We start from the raw sequence: 23,204 nt of genomic DNA, 5'->3' as shown, positions 1-23,204 counted from the left end.
ATCCAGCGTCACCCGTGCCCCCCCCCCCCGAGGATTCGACTGAGCAGTCGGAGGCGTGACTCGCTGCGCTCCGGACGGGGACGAGGTGGGTTGGCTCTGGACTGGCGAGCGTAACAGTAAGGCTGAGCTGATCAGGCGGAGGATCCGTGAAGGTGCGGGTAGCCGGCAGTGTCCGGAGGCGAAGATCGGCCGGATGGCGAGAGTGACGTGGTAGCTGAAGACCGGATGATCCGACGGGCAGACTGAGGCGGTGATCACCGGCAGAGCGAGAGTCTGTAACAACGAGACAAGACAAACGGAGTTATTAACGAGGCAAGAAACAAAACCGAAACTAAGTGCAGCGGGCGCCGTTACGTGAGACTCGTACGTATGTACGGGGGACGACCTGGCGTCGGTGGTGTGGAGGTGCCTGGTATATGAACCGTGTTCATCGGCGATGATTGAAGACAGGTGTGCCGGTAATCAGTCGCAGGAAGCCAGCCCAGAGCACAGACACACCCTCACTCACACACCACGACAGACAGGTACACCGAAGCATACAAGGACCGGGGGGGGGCTCCGTGGCCCACCAAAGTCTTCAGATGTCTGTGTTCAACCAACAGCCCGAAGCTGAAGAGATCCAGTTTACAGTCCTAGACCACGACCACGGCTCCATCAGGGACAACTAACTGACACATATAATGTTGTGATATTAGCCTCATTTTAGCTTCTTATCAAGTTTCTAAGTTTCCTTCAGTCTCACAGTGATCCAGAGACAGCCGTCTGTCCGTCCACGGGTCCACTGCAGACAGGAGCTGCTGACTGCTGGTTCGGCTGCTCTAACGGGACAGTTTGACTACATGTGATCACATACAGGCTAAAAAACAATAAGCTGTAGCTCACAGCTGACTGACTGACTCCATGGCAACATTATACTTCCTGTTTACATCCGCCAAAGCGCAGATTTTTGTCTGAGGACTCGTATAAACGGAGTCCATCTATACACATTTCTTCATTGAAATCCTCGAGGACAAGGGCCCCCTTTGACTTGAGGGCCGCTAACTGTAGCACATACCGTATTTATTCTTTAAACGATTGAATGATCAATTATCAAAATTGATCGACTAATTCACTAATGGTTTTAGTACCAGCGTCACCAGATTATTGTCGTTCAGGTGATCTAAAAACTTGGACTAAGGATCCAGCTGCAGGTTTGAGGCAGACGTTTAAAAACCTGCATTTTTATTGGTTCGTTGACTCTTCATTCAGTTAAGTGGAGCCGGGACAAGCTGGACGAACCCTGCAGAGATTCAGAGAACCAGTTTGGTCTCTGTGACCTTCAGTCCGACAGTAACTGAGCCGCTTCACACGGTGAGTCACTGAGCTGAAGCTGGGGAAACTGCTGACAGAGTGTAACAGCGTTCCTGCTTCCCGTCGACAACACCAGGTGACCGACATGAAGCGTTGATACAAACGCCGAGACGTTAAACTGAAAGCTGCTGAGCTTAAAGTGTCCAAAGACGTGTTGAATCAGCTCACGTTTGGATTCTGGATGAGCTCAGCAGCTGGTGCAGTGATGAAGTGTTCTGAGCCGCTGAGGCTCATGGGAACTGTGGTCTTACTATTATTCTCGTCCTTATGTATAAAGGTGTGTTTGTAATGGTTTACATCGTGGTCCTCGTGGTGAATACTGTCCGTCCCGTTCTCTCCCTTTGCCATCACTGGTAAGGATGCAACCGTCCTGTTTGAATAAACTTTATCAGAATTGACTAAATCGGCCGTGGGGTCCATGTTTACGTTCAGTGTAAGAATAACAGCTGCAGGCTCTGGACCTTTAAATCATGTAGTCTGAGTTAAGCCGGCTTTACTGGTTTCCCAAGGTCCTTCAGGGGCTGTAGTCCTGGATCGTTTTCAGTTTTTGAGAAAGTTTAGGCTTTTTAAGGGGGAGAAGGTGATTTCTGATTATTGGACATAATATAAACCTGTAGTATGGTTCAGTTATCCACACGACTGCAGTGTGTCTGAGCGGATGAACGGTAACGTTCCTGCACAGCCGTCGACTCACTTCACTGACACATGAATCAAAAATAACTGCTGAGAAAGAACATCACATATCTATAAACTAACTAGTAGCAGAATGCAGTTACACACAACTGAGTCTGTATCTATAAGTGGGGCTACAGAAGACTCTCGTGCCGCTGTACGAACAGAGGACAGTGGTGGCTGAAGACTAAATGGGAGGTTTCTCTGTGGGTGCTGACGAGGTTCTGATGGTTTACTGCAGCATCTCTGAAAGGTTTTCACAGGCGTCTATGCTGTCAGAGCTCTTTAAAGAGAAACTTGCCAAAAGTCTTCTTTTTCATCAGAATCAGAAATACTTTATTGATCCCCGTAGGGAAACTCTTTGTTACGGTAGCTTGCCTTTACGTCAGTGCACACAGGAGAAAGCACTAGAAAACGATATGATACACTATAAACACTATAAAACAGGTCAGAAATAAATTAAGTATCATGTCGGTATAAGTATAAGATAAACTAAGTGTCGAGTACCAAGTGGGTTTACTGGTTGATGATGAAAGTATAGTATAAATACAATGTAACTAATTATGTAATAAATAATAGTAATAAGCGGAGGTGCATGTACTGTCGAGAGTAATTGAGGTATATCCGTAACAATAAATAAGAAAAACTAACAAGGGAAAACTAATATTGCACGGCAGTAGTACACAGAATATTGCACAATTATTAATTATGGCGGAGATGTAATGATCAATGTCCAGTTTAGTGACTTCGGGTCATACAGACTGACACTTAGAGGGAGGAGTTAAAGAGTTTGATGGCCACAGGCAGGAATGACTTCCTGTGGCGCTCTGTGGTGCATTGTGGGGGGATGAGTCTTCCGCTGAAGGTGCTCCTTTGTTTGACCAGCACGTCATGGAGCGGGTGGGAGACGCCGTCCAAGATGGCGTGTAGTTTACCCAGCATCCTCCTCTCTGACACCACCGCCAGAGAGTCCAGCTCAACCCCCACAATGTCACCGGCCTTACGGATCAGTTTGTTGAGTCTGTTGGCGTCCGCTACCCTCAGCCTGCTACCCTCAGCCTGCTGCCCTCAGCCTGCTGCCCTCAGCCTGCTGCCCTCAGCCCGCTGCCCTCAGCCCGCTGCCCCAGCATGCAACAGCATACAGGACAGCACTGGCCACCACAGACTCATAAAACATCCTCAGCATTGTCCGGCAGATGTCGAAGGACCTCAGCCTCCTCAGGAAACAGAGGCGGCTCTGGCCCTTCCTGTAAACAGCCTGAGTGTTCCTGGTCCAGTCCAGTTTGTTATCTGTTTTTGCTGACCTCCAGTGGTTTAACTGCTCACCTAGTGTAGAGAAGTACTACCGTAAGTGCGAAACAACAAGAAGCAGCCACAGCAACAACAGGCAAAATGGATTCTTGTGGACGGAGAACACAGGAAACACACTGACGTCCTCCGGCTGCTCTGCCTCAACTCTCGCTGATTTAATAATCAGTTTCCTGATGGGCAGCAAGCGCTACTTGTTGCTAAAGTAACCGCTAGCTGCTGCTGACTGTAGCTGTTCGGCTCAGTTAGCCAGCCAGTCTCGCAACGGTATGAGATTTTCACGGTACGATAACCGTCTCAGAAAATATCACGGTGTCACACAAATATTATTATTATCAGTTACAATGACAATACAAACGCTTGAACCAACACTTTAATAGAATTTCACAGAATATTATGTCCTGACAGGCATGAAACTTGAGATAAACTTGATAGAATCCAATGCCGTAGATAAGCAAATGCACATGGTACGATAACCGTCAGCTGTCATACTGCGGCGTACCGCTGCACCCCTACCACGCTGCTAGCTCGGAGCTCGGAGCACCAGGGGAGTTTTGCCGGGAGGAGGAGTTTTAACTTTATAAAGCTAATAAAGCTTACAGCTACAGTTAGCAGCAGCTAGCGGTTACTTTAGCAACAAGTAAAGCTACCTGTCCATCAGGAAACTGTTAATCACCGAGAGTTGAGGCAGAGCAGCCGGAGGACGTCAGAGGGAAAACCAGAAAATATTTTCTCCATAAAATATGATGCAGTTTCACCAAAATCAGTGAATAAAGTTATAAAGGTGTGTTTTTGTACAGTAATCAGTGAGGCTCGGCCCCCAGAGACACTCCAGCAGCGTCTATCCTTTTTTCCAACCTAATTCTTCTCATTTGAGGTCCGATAAACAGGAAACTCATCGTATTCAGGTTAATAAAAACAACATTAGGATGTGATGTTCGTGTTTATTTGCATATGGAGCGGGGAAAAGATCCGATCACAAGTCGTCTCTCCAGACGCATGTCGATACCAGACGTGAACAGCCTCACCGAAGCATCTCAAAGGCAATTTCTCCACTTGTTCCTGAACTTGTAAGAACCTGTGAGTCTTTGGTTGTAGGTTCTGCGTTAAACATCATCATCATCAGGTATCACTCTGACGATACAGTACAAGGCCATGAACCTCTGTATTACAGTAGGATATACATTTAGAGGACAATCTACTATTATATCTACTATTCAAGAGTGAAACGACTGCCGCTAATATTGATTTTCTTTCACGTTTACATGTGATGACTTTTAAACGTCAGCATCATTAAAGGAATGGAACTCGTATTTAGTTTCAGGAACTAAACCTGTGACAGGGGAAACACCTTCAGTTACAGGTGGTAATGTTCCCGCAGTGTAAAAGGAGGTTTTAATCCTCAGTCCTTGAAAGGTTTCCAGGGTTATTTAGGGGATTCCAGGGCTCTGTGATGTGATGGTTGTGTTGAATTTGTTTGTATAGAAAGGAATTAAGTTTAATTTCACATGAGACGAAGAACCTTCTGACTCAAACCAGCAGGAACTCCTTCACTGATCCGCGCAGTCTGTTGTGTCTGTGGCTGAACTACCTTTCAGTTTGAATTGTACATGCCGCAACGTGGAAAAGTCTGTGTGTGATCGCCTCACCTGGATATCATTTTACTAAAAGAAGACTATCATGGTTTTGCATTTAGATTTGATTGGAGGAAGTTTTGTCTGAAACACAAACGGTTTCCTGTTCAGTGTCTCTGCTCAGCGTCGGCCTGCGGGCTGCTCAAACATTATTATATAAAAATACTTTTAACCAGCAGCTGAAGTCTGCGGTTCTTACGGCCTAAAGTTAAACATGAAACAGACCACTGGAGTATTTCTTGTTGCTGCTGAAGTTAAAGCCTGTCTGCAGCTTTATATGAACCTTAAGTTGTTAAACTGGTTTGTTGACTGGCAGCCAGCTGGTCTGTCAGGTTAGACACTGAATATCACCTGTGATGGGAACATATCCTGCTTCTGCATATTTTACCCCTTTAATTGCAAAATCAACTGGCAGAAACTGAGGAATCAAAGCACGGACGTTTCTAAAAACTAGTTTTTAACCCTCACGGCTGCTGCTGGACCTCGGTTCAAATCTTTGGCCCTGCACGGAGATGCACAGTGTTAGAAACAAGAAACCTCAAACAGAAAGCGTGTGTGTTCAGATGTTTTACACTGTCCAGCTGTGGTTCCAGCTGTGGCGTCTGGTCTCTCCGTCCTCACTGTGTTTGTCCTCCACAGGCTCTGGACGTGGACAGATCAGTTCTGTACAAGATCAAGAAGTCGGTGAAGGCCATTCACACGTCTGGTCTGGGTGAGTGACACAGTTCCACCTCAGTCTGTCCAAAAATACCTCGCAGCCTCGCTCTGCCTGTCACTTCCTGTCTGCTGGTAACGCTGTCTGCTCACACACAAACCGTCAACATCAGCTTCCTTCAGTATCAACAGAAACCCACTGATTGTTGTAGATTCACCAAAATGTGCAGATAAACCGGCTGAAAAAGCTCACTGATACTTTCTGCTTGCTTCTCCCACAGCATGATGGGAATTGTAGTCCCGAAACTCAGAACATGTTAATTCCAAATAGAAATAAGAAAACAATAGGAGTGACAAAAAACTTTTTAGTTTTAGTTTTGCAGTGTTGAGACTTTCTGTCCTATCACCATATTTCTTGCACATGCAGAGACAAGCCTGTAAGAAAACTGCTGAAACAGTTGGTTCAAAGTACATTCTCAGTCTGAATGCAAACGTAACCAAACCCTGACAGAAGAAATGTATGAAACAGATAATATACTTCTATATGATGAACAACATCCTGTTTAAAATCCTTTAAATGAGCATATTGCTAACACGGCGGTGGCGCTGAGCCCGTTCGTGACCCTGCTGAAACAGAAAATTCAAAGGTCTATGAAACTTTGGTACAAATGTCAGGTCAGTGAAAATGTCCTGGAATCGTCCTGGAAAATGATCTGCGGTGAACCCAGCTGTTTGTGTTCAGGCGGGTGGAGTCTCACCTCCACACATTCCTGTCATACCGCTCTCCTGTCCCAGCATGCCGAGGGAGAGACGCCCGCCGCGCCGACCGAGCTGTCTGTCTGCTGACACACAGAGGAAGAACGGCATGTGGCTGCTTCTTAAAACTGTTTCCAACTGGTGTCGAAGGGAAAGTCTGATATCCAATCAGTCAGCCGCTAATTTAAACACAAACACCATGAAAGTGTTGCTTCTCCTGAGGTTTGGTACATAGCTATCAAAAACAGCAGATTTCACATTTTAAAGCAGCTATAATAGATATTTGTATAAAATGAATGTGTGGGTGTCTCTGCTGCTGAACCATCAGCTGAACCTGCAGCTTCACGGAGCTTCACAGTTTCAGCTCGCTGTTCATCTGCTGCTGCTCTGGTTCGCTCTCAGCTCTCAGAGCGTCGCTGCCAGAGAAGAAGAAGCTGTAAAAAGCCTCTGAACTCGAGCTGCTCAGAAGCAAACAGCAGACAGACCCAGTCAGAGTCCAGCTGCTGAACATAGCGGAGCATCTAGCTGCTAAAGAGCCAGATGTTTCCCTCAGCAGCTGCTGGAGACCAAACACAGAGCTGACAGAGAGAAGACCGGACCGACGTCCATCAGGAGGAACTGGCTCGATCCGCTGTCTCCGCTCGGTCATGGTGCAAGAAGTGTCTGATTGGTTTTAATTTTGAAAGGGATCAGGTAACGTCATGAACAATAAGTAGCAACGACTGAATGTTGATCCGCAATAAGCAGCTTTGTCGGTTGGGAGCTCTGACGGCGATGACCTGCTGCTGGTGCACGCTTCGGCCGCATCCTTGCTAACGCTGCTGGGCCCGGGGACGGCAGCAGCGTTCACAGTCTTGGTAGTTTGGCGGCCTCGTCCTCCAGCTCCTTTTCTTCTTTCTCCTCTGAAAGCTGCTTTTATGTCGGAAAGATATGTTCGGCACCGAGCTGCTTACCGGTCAAACACAAACATCAAAGAAAATGTCCACAAATGATTAAATTGAATAACTCACGCAGTTCATTTGTTCATGACGTATAGCTTTATATACATATAGACATCAGACATGTGACTGCAGTTTTGTAGTGACGTGTTTAGAAATGTGACAGTGAACATGACGGACATGAGTCGCCGTACCTGGAGGTGTATCAGCTGGTACGGCAGCAGTCAGCGTTCACAGGGAGGTTATTATAGAAATATAGAAAGCACACTGACGTTTTGGTATTTTGGGTGCAGCAACAAAACCAGAGAGAATACTTTTAATACACCGCATGGCCAAAAGTATGTGGACAAGGTTTCATGTGAACCGGTGAGAGTGAAGAAGCGACAGGAACAAAGAGAAATGTTAAAGGTTTCAGCCACAAACAGCTTCCTCTCTCTCCGTGCTTACACACTGACCTTTGACCCCTCAGGCCACACTGCAGAACAGGACTGCGTGAACCAGCTGAGTCCGAAGGGTTAAATTATTTCTCTACAGTAGTTTGGTGTCTCAAAGAAAAAATCTGGAAAGTAACAAATTACAAAACATCAGTTTAAAAAAGTCTTGATCTAAAAATAAAAGGTAAACTATTCCGAAGTTTAGCAAAGACAGCAAATACTCAAAACTCTTATTTTAAGTTGAGCTTAATAATATTAATAATAATAATATTAATAATAATATTAAAGGCCTGGTTCTTTGTGCAGTCGAGGTTAATGACGGCCGCAGACACTATTTACGGATTGACTTATAATAATTCTGATATTTAGTTTACAGTCCGGTCTAATGTGTTTCCTGTGTGTTTCAGCTCATGTGGACAATGAGGAGCAGTACGTCCAGTCCATGGAGAAATTCGGAGACAACTGCGTCTGCAGGGAGGACGCCGAGGTCGGCTCGGCCTTCCTCAAGTTCGCTGTTTTCACCAAAGAGCTGTCGGCGCTCTTCAAAAACCTGGTGAGGGACTGAACTCACACCACGACGAGGCCAAACACATGAATCGACACTTTCAGTTCAGTTCTGAGTCGATGACTGGATTCATCCAGTTTTAGTTTCCCTCTCTGACCGTTAGAGGAACTTTATATTAAGACACTTGAGCTCTGAGCTGTGGAGGTTTCTGCTTTAACACGACTTCCTGTTTGCAGTTGCAGAACATGAACAACATCATCACCTTCCCTCTGGACAGTCTGCTGAAGGGAGACCTGAAAGGAGTGAAAGGGGTTTGTGCTCAGTTTCCTCCGTCAGTCTGAAAGCTTCTAACAACCTCGCAGTCTCAAATGAAGAGTACTTTATGTTAGGGCTGCAGCCAGCGATTACTTTCTCTATCTTTAAAATGTCAGAAGATAAAGAGATACGGTGGCCCTGAGAGCTCAACACACAGAGAGACAAAACACAAGCAAATGAAGAAAACGTTCTCATGAACAGCATTTAGAAAGTCACACAGAACACAACAGAAATGAGTTAAAACTTTCTGATTCAGATGTGAATCGGTGAACTAGTAACCAGCTGTTTCTCAGTTTGCAGCGTTTTTTTTCTAAATTCTGCATGTGTTATCAAAGTGTAATTAATTAGTTTAATTTGCTTGTGTTTGTGTTTTCTTAAGTCGCAGTGCGTTGAGCCCTCAGGGCCACCGTAGTAAAATGCTCGTTACGGTTTCCAGAGTCCAAGCTGACGAAATATTGACTTTAGTGTCACAGGAGACAAAGAAAAGCAGTAAATCCTCTAAACTGAGAAGCTGAAACGAGAGAACGTTCGGTATTTTTGCTTGAAACTGACATAATTCATAATTCTCTACTGCAGGTAGTCGTCAGTTTACCTGCTTGAACGTGGATGTACTGCTTCAAATACTCCAGTTAAAAATATTAAATCCGGGTCGTCATGGTGACGAAGCTCCTGTATATGAAAAATATCTTGAGTAGAATATTTTTAATGATTGATGATCATGCTGCTCTCTTTCTAACCAACTACGTGAGTTAAGTTGTGGAATTTATGTGTTTCGGAGTCGATATCAAATAAAAAATAATAATAAAATAAAGACGCCTGCAGATGTCAAGGACCTCGGGGAAGTTTGCATTCGAGTTCCCTCCTGTGTTTTTATCAGTAACAGAAAAACTTCAGACACGTTATCGTGTTGAAATATTTCCTGAGCGACTCACAGGTCAAAGTCTCTCTGTGTTTGTTTCTATGAATGAATCCTGTGATGTGATTGGTCGGAGTTCAGTCTACTCATGTGACGTCTCTTCCTCCTGCAGGATCTGAAGAAGCCGTTCGATAAAGCCTGGAAGGATTACGAGGCCAAACTGTGAGAACAAAAACACCTTAAACCTTCCTCTGTGTGTTCGTGACTGAGTTTAATACGTTTCATGACTCTTTAGATATGAAAAACAATAAAACATAAACAGCTTGTCTTCATAAGTCACTGAATCGGAGTTTAAATTGATTTCCATTACAACAGAAGATGTTAGGAACCTACTGTGGTGAGCTCATAGTGCGAGACAGACAGGACAACATTCAACACAGAATAATCTAATAAAACCAGAATATAAATAAGAACATATTAAACTACACAAAATACTATAAATAAACACGGAGAAGAGAGTGCCAACAGTCGCTGCGCTGTACTTCCTCTGAACCTCCTCACGTTGTCTGAAAACTTCCTCAAAAAATATATTTCAGATGAGTCAGCTGTAAGAGTTTGTAAAAGTTGATTTCCCATTTAACGTTTATAGAGCTCATATCTCTGATCTAACCAAACACGGGCCTTTCATCAGCAAGTTTAAATAGTCACCATCATAAGTGTACAATAATAAAGCAGCGGCCTGATTTTAACTGGAAGATTAGAAAGAGTTTATTAATTTTGGAAGCTGGAGATTAGATCCTGTATTTGCTGAGTTGAACTCTCCACAGTATTTTTGGTTTTCGTGGAGCTCTTACCTCGACCTTTGACCTCTCCAGAGCGAAGATTGAGAAGGAGAAGAGGGAGCACGCCAAGCAGCACGGGATGATTCGCACCGAGTTCAGCGGAGGAGAAATCGCAGAGGAGATGGAGAAGGAGAGACGACTCTTCCAGCTGCAGATGTGTGAGGTGAGGTCACGCGGGGGTCAGAGGTCAGAGGTCACATGACTTTAGTTATATTTTATGTCTTCTTATGTGTGTAACGAACCCTGACTTCTCCTGAAGTAGCTCCAAACTCAAGTCGAACATTTTCCACAGTTTGACAACATCACATAAACTCTGTGGTTCACTAACGCTTCACTGTAACACTTCACTGTAACGCTTCACTGCAGCTGTGGTTCACTAACACTTCACTGTAACACTTCACTGTAACACTTCACTGCAGCTGTTGTTCACTAACGCTTCACTGTAACACTTCACTGCAGCTGCGGTTCACTAACACTTCACTGTAACACTTCACTGCAACTGTGGTTCACTAACACTTCACTGTAACACTTCACTGCAACTGTGGTTCACTAACACTTCACTGTAACACTTCACTGTAACACTTCACTGTAACACTTCACTGCAACTGTGGTTCACTAACACTTCACTGTAACACTTCACTGCAACTGTGGTTCACTAACACTTCACTGTAACACTTCACTGTAACACTTCACTGCAGCTGTGGTTCACTAACGCTTCACTGTAACACTTCACTGTAACACTTCACTGCAGCTGCGGTTCACTAACACTTCACTGTAACACTTCACTGCAGCTGTGGTTCGCTAACACTTCACTGCAGCTGTGGTTCACTAACACTTCACTGCAGCTGTGGTTCACTAACGCTTCACTGTAACACTTCACTGTAACGCTTCACTGCAGCTGTGGTTCACTAACACTTCACTGTAACACTTCACTGCAGCTGTGGTTCACTAACACTTCACTGTAACGCTTCACTGTAACACTTCACTGTAACGCTTCACTGCAGCTGTGGTTCACTAACACTTCACTGTAACGCTTCACTGCAGCTGCGGTTCACTAACACTTCACTGTAACACTTCACTGTAACGCTTCACTGCAGCTGTTGTTCACTAACGCTTCACTGTAACGCTTCACTGCAGCTGCGGTTCACTAACACTTCACTGTAACACTTCACTGCAACTGTGGTTCACTAACACTTCACTGTAACACTTCACTGCAACTGTGGTTCACTAACACTTCACTGTAACACTTCACTGTAACACTTCACTGTAACACTTCACTGTAACACTTCACTGCAACTGTGGTTCACTAACACTTCACTGTAACACTTCACTGCAACTGTGGTTCACTAACACTTCACTGTAACACTTCACTGTAACACTTCACTGCAGCTGTGGTTCACTAACACTTCACTGCAGCTGTGGTTCACTAACGCTTCACTGTAACACTTCACTGTAACACTTCACTGCAGCTGCGGTTCACTAACACTTCACTGTAACACTTCACTGCAGCTGTGGTTCGCTAACACTTCACTGCAGCTGTGGTTCACTAACACTTCACTGCAGCTGTGGTTCACTAACGCTTCACTGTAACACTTCACTGTAACGCTTCACTGCAGCTGTGGTTCGCTAACACTTCACTGTAACACTTCACTGCAGCTGTGGTTCACTAACACTTCACTGTAACGCTTCACTGTAACACTTCACTGTAACGCTTCACTGCAGCTGTGGTTCACTAACGCTTCACTGTAACACTTCACTGTAACACTTCACTGTAACGCTTCACTGCAGCTGTATCCCACCTGCACCCAGTTACATATTAAAAGCACCAGCTGTGGCGTTTCAGGTAATATCACAGATGTCTGCTGCATCATTTCAGACACATTTCCTGCATATTTGGTATCTCTGAACACTTTAGGATCTCTGGAATTTAAAATAAAGTTCAGAGGGGCTGAAAAACATTTGGACAAAAACCACAAAGTGCTCCAAAGGGTTGGATTATTTCACAATCCTGTGGTTATATAATACGCTTTGTCTGTTTCTTCTTATATATTTTTATTTCACAATGTCTTGTTTATTAATTCAGTAAGATAGAAATCGATGTATTTTCTCTCTGCAGTATCTGCTGAAAGTGAACGAGATCAAAGTGAAGAAAGGCGCCGACTTCCTCCAGAACCTCATCAAGTATTTCCACGCTCAGTGCAAGTAAGTCAGTCTGCAAAGAAACTAAAACATGTTTATATCAGTCAGAAAGACACCAGAAATCATGAATTATTCAGGATCTCTACAGAGAATATCCACAATCATTTAGTCTCGCAGAAATCTGAAATCTATAATAAATGAATAAAAACAATGTTGAAACTTCATTTAGAGACAGAAATAATAATGAAATGAGAAAATTGCACAAGGAAATGGAATATAGAATAAACATGTAATCAGTTCATTTAATTTTGTTCATTTCGATTTGTTATTGCTACACACATTTTTTGCATTTTTATTTTAATTTGTGAGTTGATTTTGGTGCAAAACTAAATCGTTTTTCGTCTGTGTTCAGTTTTTTCCAGGACGGACTGAAGGCTGTGGAGAGTCTGAAACCCTCCGTAGAGAAACTGGCTACAGACCTGACGGCGGTGAGGACGGAGATATTTAGCGCAGCGTGAAAAGAGAAACTGGTGTAGTAGATTATAGTGAGGAACTGACGTCAAAGGGTCATTTCATCCAAAACGTCTCTGCTTGCCTCTTTTCTTTTACGATATTTAAATGAAATGTTAGCAGCCCTGAAGGTAGGGGAAATCCATTAAAATATCCAAAGCACTGCGGTGGTCATCAGCAATGTATGTATAATTTGTATTAAATGTCCGTGTCTTCTTCTGTGGTGTCCAGATTAAGCAGACGCAGGATGGAGAGAGGAAACAGCTGACTCAGCTCCGAGACGTCCTGAAGGCTTCCCTGCAGTCTGAGCAGAAAGAGGTGGGAAGCCATCAGAGACCATCAGAGACCATCAGCAGATATAGATAGCAGTGTTGATAGTATGCAGTTTAATCAATGAATCCAAACACGGTCTGATTCCAGCGTAACCTGACCTAATCAATATCACATTTACCTCAGTAAACGATTAATAAACGCTGTCCTATTAAACACACCTGTGCGCGAGACTCTCCGTCCTCACGGTGGAGCTTTTATTGATATTTTTGTGCTGAACAATAAACAGAAAATCCTGGATTATAATATTTAATATAATATTTAATATATTCAGTAGACACTGTAAGTATTAGTTTGCTAAATTATTATATTTCACATGTTGCAGCAGATCTGAATAACACTTCATGGCTTCCATCGGCGGTCTGTTTAACGGCACAGAGTGACATTATTTTAACAAACACGTGGACTGTGCTTGTGCAGCGCCTTTCTAGTCTTTCCCACTTCTCAAAGCGCTTCACACTACATATCACACACACACTCACACACACACACACACTGTACCGCTAAACCGCCAAACCGCCACGTTTATGGCCGCTAAACTCATATGGTGAATATGGTAAACATTATACCTGCTGCATGTTAGCATCTAGCTCGAAGCTGCGCTGTGTGTCAGTCCAGCCTCGCTGAGCTGCAGACTTTGCCAGAACTGACAGAAGACAACTTTTCCCGCTACGATAGTAAATCTCGGAGCGAGGGAGCCTTTGTGGTGTTTCAGATTTGACTGATGTGTTGATGAGCATACTCTGAAATACTCTGAAATACTCTGAAATACTCTGAAATACTCTGTTACAAGTAAAAGTCCTGCTCAAAATTTTACTTGAGTAAAAGTACAAAAGTATCAGCATCAAAATAAACTTAAAAAAGTAAAAGTACTCGTTATGCAGAATAATATATATTATATTATTGGATTATAATTATTGATGCTTTAATGTTTGATCTGTTTGGCTAATTTGAATGACTTTATATACTGCTGAGCAGTTTAATCTATATTAATAAATGCAAATATATATTTTTTGAGTATGTTTTGTATTATTGACCTGAATCCGCTAAAGTAGCATAAAATGGAAAAACCTCAACGTTGTGTTTAAGTCCAATACTGGAGTTACTTTCCAGCGCTGCCGCCCTGCAGCGAGGGTTCATGCTGGATGTGTTTCCTGGTTCTCCGCAGGACGCTCAGGCCAAGCAGAGCGCAGGTTACAGCCTCCACCAGCTGCAGGGCAACAAGGCTCACGGCACCGAACGCTCCGGAGTCCTCTACAAGAGAAGCGAGGGGTGAGTGAACTCAAAGTCCCAGAAGTCCGCAGGAAAATAACTTCCTGTGGAGCTTTTACACAAACATGCAACCTGTAGGGGCAGATCTGTTCACACTGCTGCAGGTAATGTTAGGAAGAGAACTCCGTTATAAACACAATGCAGCCTGAATGTCTGCCATCTTCTTTCTGTTCCCAGACGTATACAAGGGATTACACCGAATGCTAACTGGCTAATCAGGGCTAATGGTAATTTCTTGGTTGTTAGCATTCTGTGACTCTCCAACAAATCAGCTTTTAGCAATGTAGCAACTTTAACAAATACAACCAACAAATACACCAACAAATACAATTACTGAGTGAATGAGTCGTGTAACATAGCATGCTAACACGTTAACATTTGAATTACCGTTAGCATGTACGCAGCTGCTAAACGTTAGCATGGCTCAGATGTACTCTGAGGTTATTATGTTAACGTGCTGTGTCACATTTTTAACATTTTTTTAAATAAAAGCGTAATATGTTACGTCGGAGAGTTTCAGGACTACTGATTGATTTGAATCATTTAATAGGAATGGTGCATAAAGATCAATACAGCGATTTGCGTTCTCAATGACTTGTCTCTTCCTCAGACTGAGGAAGGTGTGGCAGAAGAGGAAGTGCTCGGTGAAGAACGGTTTCCTGACCATCTGCCACGGCACGGTAAGACACCAGATCCTCGTCTCCTATTGGTCCTCCTGCAGGAGAGGCTCCACCCTCCTGCCTGCATGTCCATCAGCCAATAAAAAGTCTCCTTCTGGGTTTTATTTTCCATTTCAACTTTTATTATTTAGTTTCTTTTTCTTCCTTCTTTGTTTTAAGTTTTTTCACGAAGAGTCAAACGGCCAATCAGGACAGAGCATGAGGGGCACTAATGCACCTTAGTTATTAATTATTTCGACCTCTCGTCTCTGCTTCAGCTCTCAGAAATAAAAAGCTCTGGACGTTTTTGTTATAATCCAGTTTTACATTAACATAAGTAGTTGTCAGTATCTGCAGTATCCAGCTAGCAGGGCTTTGATTCAGTCCAGAACCACTGGCGTTCATGGTCCCAATCATGGCATCATGGCATCATGGCATCAATCTGTACACAATAAATATCTAAATCTATTGGTCAGATTCCCATTCTTGGTCCCCAGAGGATGAACCCTTTTTATTGGTTTGCTCTGAACAAGCAGACAGCCAATCATAACTGAAGGCTTTGTGATGGAAAGTGGCATCATGAAATAAAATGGTCATTGGGAAAAATGGCATGAAATAAATCTGCAGCCATGCTAAATGCTAACATCAGCATGCTAACATGCTCACAGTGAATACGCTAACATGCTGATGTTTAGCAGGTATAATGTTTACCATGTTCACCATCTTAGTTTAGCGTGTTAGCATGCTAACATTAGCTAGTTAGCAGTAAACACAGAGCGCAGCTGAGGCTGATGGGAGCGTCAGCAGCTCTGCAGGTGTTTGGTCAGAAACCAAAGTGTCGGACACGTTAACATGTCGACCTGATGGTGGCGCTAGATGGAAAGTCAGAGGATCACTAAAGTCATTAGATTTCATCCTCTGGGGACAATGAATGTCTGGACAAAATTTGATGGCAATCCATTCAGCATTTTCTGAGATATTTCCGTCTGAACCAAAGTGGTGGACAAGTATTGAATAATTCACAATTTCATGGTTATATATTTATTTATTTGCTATTGAACACTTTGGATGTCCATATTTGTCAGGCTCAGTAAGACAGGCGTCCTCTCCTGCTGTTGTCTCACCCTCCTCCCTGCTTCTTGTCTCTCAGGCTAACACACCTCCAGCCAAACTCAACCTGCTCACCTGCCAGGTGAAGAGAAATCCAGACGAGAAGAGCTTCGACCTGTTCTCACGTACGCTGCCGACACATGCTCGCCTACAGAACCAACATGTTGTTTACTCATCGTGTTGTCCTCTTGTCTGATTCCTAAAAATATATCTAATGTCTCATTTCCTGCCTCAGACGACAGAACGTATCACTTCCAAGCTGAGGATGAAGCCGAATGTCAGGTGTAAGTAGCAGAAAGCTTGACCCGCAGTTGTCTACCAGCCCCTGACCTTTGACCTCCGTTTTAACACCTGATCTAATGTGGTGTTTTCACGTTTGTCCAGCTGGGTGTCGGTGCTGCAGAACAGTAAAGAGGAGGCGCTGAACAAAGCGTTTAAAGGCGACCAGAACGAAGGAGAGAACAACATCGTACAGGAGCTGACCAAAGCCATCGTAGGAGAGGTGAAGAGGATGAGCGGCAACGACAACTGCTGCGACTGCGGAGCTCCTGGTCAGTAATACTACAACAGTACTGCAACTGCTGCGACTGTGGCTGTTACTGCAGCTGCTCCTACTGTATTTGCACACCTGGCTCCTACTGGTACTACTATTGCTAGTACTGCTACACCTCCAACTCTCCTACTGTTATACTCCTGCTACCACTGCAGCTACTCCTACTGCTGCTACTGCTGCTACTGCTAGCAATACTACAACTGCTGCGACTGCGGAGCTGCCGGTCAGTAATACTGCTACTGCCAGTGCTATCACTACTACTACTAACTTAATACTACTAACAACTGCTACTACTGCGGCTGTTGCCACCTTCATTGCTACTGTTGCTATTGCTGTCAGTAGCAGTACTGTTAATGCTGCTTGTACTGCTCGTGCTACTATTTCTACTGCTTCTGTCACTACTAATGCTACTGCTACTGCTACTGCTCATGTTATCAGTACTACTTCTACTACTATTACTAAAACTGCTGCTAGTTTTGACTGATTGATTTGTTTATGTGAGCGTCCTGCACCTTATGGTGCCCCGCCCGTATGGGCTTACAAGACACTGGGCAACAACAGCAACCGGGATGGCCACATGACCAGTCCCAACATACAGTTCCACAAATTCAACATGTCAAAACATTCATTTTCCATAACAAATAAAAGGTCTTATTACGATGGATATAGTGTTCTCTGTCTTAGTTTCCATGCATTGTGTATAAATCTTGCTAAGGCAAAACCCTCCTCATTAAAGAGCCAACTCAACATGTTACCTATGATTTCTCAAATTGCTGTACACGGGGCAACAGAATACAAAATGAAATTCATCCTCAGCAACACTAAGATCACAAAAAAACGCATGAACGCTGGTCTCCAGGAACTCCTTTATATCTGCCTACCTCACCTGCCAGTAGTACCAGTTCTACCTGAGCACACAGGGACCGCTGCCCTGCTTATATTACTGCGACCCTAAGCGCAACTTCTGCTACGAATGACACAGCTGCTCCTACGACACGCATTATGCTGTACGATACTACTAATAATAATGATAACAGAACATGATGACTGTCACACAGTTTTGTAGATGCGATAAATGAAATGGTATACTAAAGCAGAGCTCGTTAACAGATTTAGAAACCTCACTGCTGCAGCAGTATCTCGGGTGAACTGTACTTTTAGTCGAGCTGAAGTAACTTAAGTAAATTCCTCGGCTGTTGGTCCTGCCGGTCAGACGAGTTTCTGATGGAAGGAAATACTGTCGAGTTTCACTGCACAGCTGCTGCTGCAGGAAGTAAACCGTTCCTGAGTTTCAGCCGAGCTGTCTGTCAGCAGTCTGTTGGTGTTGTTGACTTTAAATCTCACCTGTTCACCTTCTGTGAGTGAATCAGAGCCTCAATTACAGGCTCAAAGTCAGGAGACCAGTAATGAGTCATATTTACTCTGATGTAGAGTCGCTGACTCACAGTGTGCACAGAAAGAGTCTCCAGCCATGCTAACAGCTCTGTGAGACAGATGTGCTTTGAGCTAAATGCTAACGTCAGCATGCTAACATGCTCACAGTGACAATGCTAACATGCTGATATTTAGCAGGTATGATGTTCACCATCTTAGTTTAGCGTGTAAGCATGCTAACATTAGCTGATTAGCGTCAGCAGCTCTGCAGGTATTCGGTCAGAAACCAAAGTGTCGGACACGTTAACGTGTCGACCTGATGGTGGCGCTAGATGGAAAGTCAGAGGATCAGCAGAGTTATTACAGTTCATCCTGAGGGGAGCATGAACGATGAAGCACGTCTCATCACAGTCCAGCAGCTGCTGAGACGCTTCAGTCTGGACCGAAGTGGAGGACGGAAAATGATGGACAGATGCTGCTAGCATGGCTAAAAATCAGACGCTGTGTAAACGAACAAACATATGACCAAAGATGTGGCAGAAGACAGACGTGACTGAGAATGAGTGAGAGAGCAGGGAACATTTTGAATCAATCATGTAGGACGGTGTCGTCCCTCATTCGTCCAGGAGTGTCCCATCGTAGAAAAGGTTTCAGTCGTAGTCGTCTGGACGCTGTTTTCAGAATCAAGACGTTTCGGCTCCCATCCGGAAGTCATTCTCAATTGTGAAAATGGTCTGAGAACTCAGAAATTTAAGCTACTCTGTGTTGCTTAAGCCCCGCCCTCAGGGAGGAGTCTACATTACTCTACCTAGTTCCTAAATATTTACATGACATGTAGAAGATGAAAACAGCTTAATCATCGTCTTCAAATTCCCCCCCCAATCCTGTCAGGTCCCACCTGGCTGTCCACCAACCTCGGAGTGCTGATCTGTATCGAGTGCTCGGGGATCCACAGGGAGATGGGGGTCCACTACTCCAGGATCCAGAGTCTGGACCTGGATGTCCTGGGAACCTCCGAGCTGCTGGTGAGTCCATCTGGCCAGAGGTTTCTGTCTGTTTGTTTGGTTTTTATTTCTGTATTTAAATAAATTGTGTCTGTCTATGACGTAGTATTATTTCCACTGTTGAGGGAAAAAATATTTGAGAAAAAAACATAATTTTGAAAATAAAATTAGAAAAAGGTACAAATAATTTGACAAAAAAGTAATAATATTTCAAAAATATAGTTTAGTATAACATCATGATGTTAAATATTATATAATATTACAACATTGTTTTTCACCAAATATTGTGACTCTTTCTTTAATATCATGACGTCAGTCTGTTCGTTGTCCCACCTTTTATCTCATTTCAGATATTTGCTTCAGTGGTTTTTGTAGCTCAGTTTGTCGTCTTTAATCGTAATATAATGTATATTTAATTAATATGCTAAAAATATTATTTTATGACAGTTTACGCAACAGTTTGATTTGTTTAGAATTTATCCTTTTAAATCGTATAAAATCCTACCATTTTATCATGTTGATTTACTTAAAAACATTAAGTTGTGAATGTAAAATAGGGACACAAGTGTACTGTTACTGGTAAACTGTCATTTTCTTGCATAACATTTTGTAAACTTGAGGAATCTATAAAACCACTAAAACATAAAATGTGAATACATGTCTAGTATTTGAAGACAGTAGAGACGTTGCAGGTCTGTTGCAGTAATTCATACATGTGTTCGTACATTCAGAGCTGCATGTGGAGAACCAGAAAACATGCGGATGTGATCGTTTTAGCTCCGCTGTGAACAAACCACCTGACATGTTGTTGTTGTGTTTTAGTTGGCGAAGAACGTGGGAAACGCCAGCTTCAACGAGATCATGGAGGCGGATCTGTCAGTGCAGAATGCAACCAAACCTGACCCGACCAGTGACATGTGAGTGACAGCTAATCAATCAATTTTGACTCCAAAAAATATCACAATCAACCTTAAAAAAAAAAAGTTTTATCTCCCTGCACGATGGTTCAAAGACAGGAATATAATTCAGGTGGAGAAATACACAAAATGAACAGTCAAATCTAAAAACACTGGCTCTTAAAGAATCTGAAAATCAGCCTAAAGTGTAATTTATGTGTAACTGTAGAATGTAAACTCCTCCTCAGGTAGTTAAAACCCCAAATTTCCAGAAACAACACTGAGGACACGACCTCTGTGCCCAGCTATGGCCATGAAGCACTTGAACGCACCAACATGTGGAAGACAGGCCCTGAAAAAATAAAGACAGACATAACGTTGTTGTTCCGATGATCTGAAACCAACGGCCGCCTGGAAGAAAGAGGGCCGATGTAGAAACGATGAACTCATAGTGTACTAACTGCGTCTCTGTGCTGCTGTTGTTTTCCAGGCAGATGAGGAAAGACTACATCACAGCGAAGTACACAGAGAAGCGTTTCGCTCAGCGGCTTTGTGCCGACGCTGCGTCCAGACTGCAGGTTCTGTACGAGGCCGTCAGGAACAGAGACATCCTGTCTCTGATCCAGGTCTACGCTGAGGGGGTGGACCTGATAGAGGCCAGCCCACAGCCCAACGAGCACGTACGACTACACTGATTACTGCCATCTGCTGTCAGTCACAAACTGTCCCAGAACAACAATCTTTCAGATATCTCTTGAGTTCTTGAGTAGTTTTAAAAATGGCAGAACCCGGTGAAGTGAAAGTATGATGAGCGGGTCGTGTTTTTACTCAAGGTCTGTTTGTTTCTGTCAGGAACCTGGAGAGACGGTGCTCCACCTGGCCGTCCGTATGGGCGACAGAGACTCCCTCCACATCGTTGACTTCCTCGCCCAAAACAGGTAACCACCGCAGCAGCAGCTGACCGTTACTGTCATCATCAGTTCATCTGGAGACCATTTTCTTGATTAATTCTGTGTAAAATGTCAGAAAAGAGACAAAGGTGGCGACTTCAAATGTCTAGTTTTGTCTGAAACCCAAAAATATTCAGTTTCAGCAGACAATCTGAGACAGTAAAGACACTGACACCAGAGCATTGATGATGTTTTTGCTTCTCAGATGGCTTAAACAATCCCTAAATTATCAAAATTGTTACTGATTAATATTCTAACTGATTAATTGACTAATCGTTTCGGCTCTAATCGTCACTCTCACTGGTTACTTGCAAAACTTGAGGTACTTGTACTTTACTTGAGTATTTCAGTTTTATGCTACTTTATACTTCTACTCCACTACATTTGCCCGACAGCTTTAGTTACTAGTAACTTTTCAGATTAACATTTTACATAAAACAAAACATAATAATAAGATTATACAATAAAATGCCTTGTTAAAGATTAAATCAGTGGCTCCCAACCTTTTTGGCTCGTGACCTCTCACAATAAGTCAGGGGCCCGACCCCCAGTTTGGGAACCACTGGTCTAAACTAACTAACTGTATATAAAGTAGTTCAAACTAGTTAACTGTATATAAAGCAGTTAAAACTAGCTAACTGTATATAAAGCAGTTAAAACTAGCTAACCGTATATAAAGCAGTTAAAACTAGCTGACTGTATATAAAGTAGTTAAAACTAGTTAACCGTATATAAAGGAGTTAAAACTAGCTGACTGTATATAAAGCAGTTAAAACTAGCTAACCGTATATAAAGGAGTTAAAACTAGCTAACCGTATATAAAGCAGTTAAAACTAGCTAACTGTATATAAAGCAGTTAAAACTAGCTAACTGTGTATAAAGCAGTTAAAACTAGCTAACTGTATATAAAGCAGTTAAACTAGCTAACTGTATATAAAGCAGTTAAAACTAGCTAACTGTGTATAAAGCAGTTAAAACTAGCTAACTGTATATAAAGCAGTTAAACTAGCTAACTGTATATAAAGCAGTTAAAACTAGCTAACTGTATATAAAGCAGTTAAACTAGCTAACTGTATATAAAGCAGTTAAAACTAGCTAACCATGTATAAAGCTGTTAAAACTAGCTAACTGTATATAAAGCAGTTAAAACTAGCTAACAGTATTTAAAGCAGTTAAAACTAGCTCCAGCTCGAGCAGCTACAACAGTAAAATGCTGCTCTAACGTTGATGCATCTGTATTAACAATCTAATAATGTCAGAGTCAGAATCACTGACAGGAGACGTTTTACTGCACAACCTTTTACTGATGATACTACATTTTACAAGTAGGATTTTCAATGCAGGACTTTTACTTGTAATGGAGTATTTTAACATTAATGTATTGGTACTTCTGCTTAAGTAAAGGACGTAATACATCTTCCCCTGGGTTAGAGAAGCAGGGTGTCAGTGAGCGTCCTCACGTGTATAGTAACGCTAAGGTGTGTGTGTGTGTGCGCGTTTCAGCGGTAACCTGGACAAGCAGACGGCCAGAGGAAGCACAGCGCTGCATTACTGCTGTCTGACGGACAACAGCGAGTGTCTCAAACTGCTGCTGAGAGGAAAAGCTTCAGTGTCCATCAGTGAGAACGCAAACACAGAGAAGATACTCAGCAGCAAAACCGAACCTCACGTCACAGCAGTCCGGCTCTGGGACGTGCACACATCATCCCGTTTATAGCCCTACAGTGCAGTCACACCTTATGAATAGCCTAAATTAGCCTTTTCCGGTTCGTTAACAGATACAAACAAACAGCGTAGCTTCTTTGTAAGTAGCTTTAGTTGACTGAGTGTTACTCTTGGGTTTTGCTTAGATGTAACTGTCAGTGGTGGAGGCTTTGTAGCCATTTTGGCGATGGTCTGTTGACACCTCTGTTGGGAGATATCGTGGAAATAAGACGGTGTGTAGTCCCTCATTCGTCCAGGACTGGTCTATCGTAGAAAAGGTTTCAGTCGTAGTCGTCTGGACGCTGTTTTCAGAATCAAGACATTTCGGCTCCCATCCGGAAGTCATTCTCAATTGTGAAAAAATTGGTCGGGAACTGGAAATTTAGGCCCAAAGTCACTGGGATAGGCTCCAGTCACCCGCGAACTGAAAATGGATGGA

At 43.3% G+C, this 23,204-nt stretch overlaps 1 protein-coding gene across 1 annotated transcript in view; it reads left to right on the top strand.

Moving 5' to 3' along the window:
• The window catches only part of asap2b (ArfGAP with SH3 domain, ankyrin repeat and PH domain 2b), a 32,583-nt gene that overhangs the window by 6,151 nt on the left and 3,228 nt on the right, over positions 1-23,204 (top strand). Inside the window, exons 2-19 of the mRNA XM_044168154.1 lie at positions 5,604-5,676; positions 8,154-8,299; positions 8,488-8,562; positions 9,595-9,644; positions 10,298-10,427; positions 12,381-12,466; positions 12,816-12,891; positions 13,145-13,231; positions 14,412-14,515; positions 15,126-15,195; positions 16,325-16,409; positions 16,520-16,568; positions 16,669-16,835; positions 19,103-19,236; positions 20,038-20,132; positions 20,602-20,791; positions 20,964-21,049; positions 22,565-22,680. Coding sequence (XP_044024089.1) covers positions 5,604-5,676; positions 8,154-8,299; positions 8,488-8,562; positions 9,595-9,644; positions 10,298-10,427; positions 12,381-12,466; positions 12,816-12,891; positions 13,145-13,231; positions 14,412-14,515; positions 15,126-15,195; positions 16,325-16,409; positions 16,520-16,568; positions 16,669-16,835; positions 19,103-19,236; positions 20,038-20,132; positions 20,602-20,791; positions 20,964-21,049; positions 22,565-22,680 — 1,819 coding nt within the window. The remainder of the gene's footprint in view (positions 1-5,603; positions 5,677-8,153; positions 8,300-8,487; positions 8,563-9,594; positions 9,645-10,297; positions 10,428-12,380; positions 12,467-12,815; positions 12,892-13,144; positions 13,232-14,411; positions 14,516-15,125; positions 15,196-16,324; positions 16,410-16,519; positions 16,569-16,668; positions 16,836-19,102; positions 19,237-20,037; positions 20,133-20,601; positions 20,792-20,963; positions 21,050-22,564; positions 22,681-23,204) is intronic.

This window comes from Siniperca chuatsi, linkage group LG16 (genome assembly GCF_020085105.1).
Source record: "Siniperca chuatsi isolate FFG_IHB_CAS linkage group LG16, ASM2008510v1, whole genome shotgun sequence".
NCBI classification, from domain to species: Eukaryota; Metazoa; Chordata; class Actinopteri; order Centrarchiformes; family Sinipercidae; genus Siniperca; species Siniperca chuatsi.
Note: the sequence above shows the minus strand (reverse complement) of the source record. Positions and strands in the feature narration are given on the sequence as shown.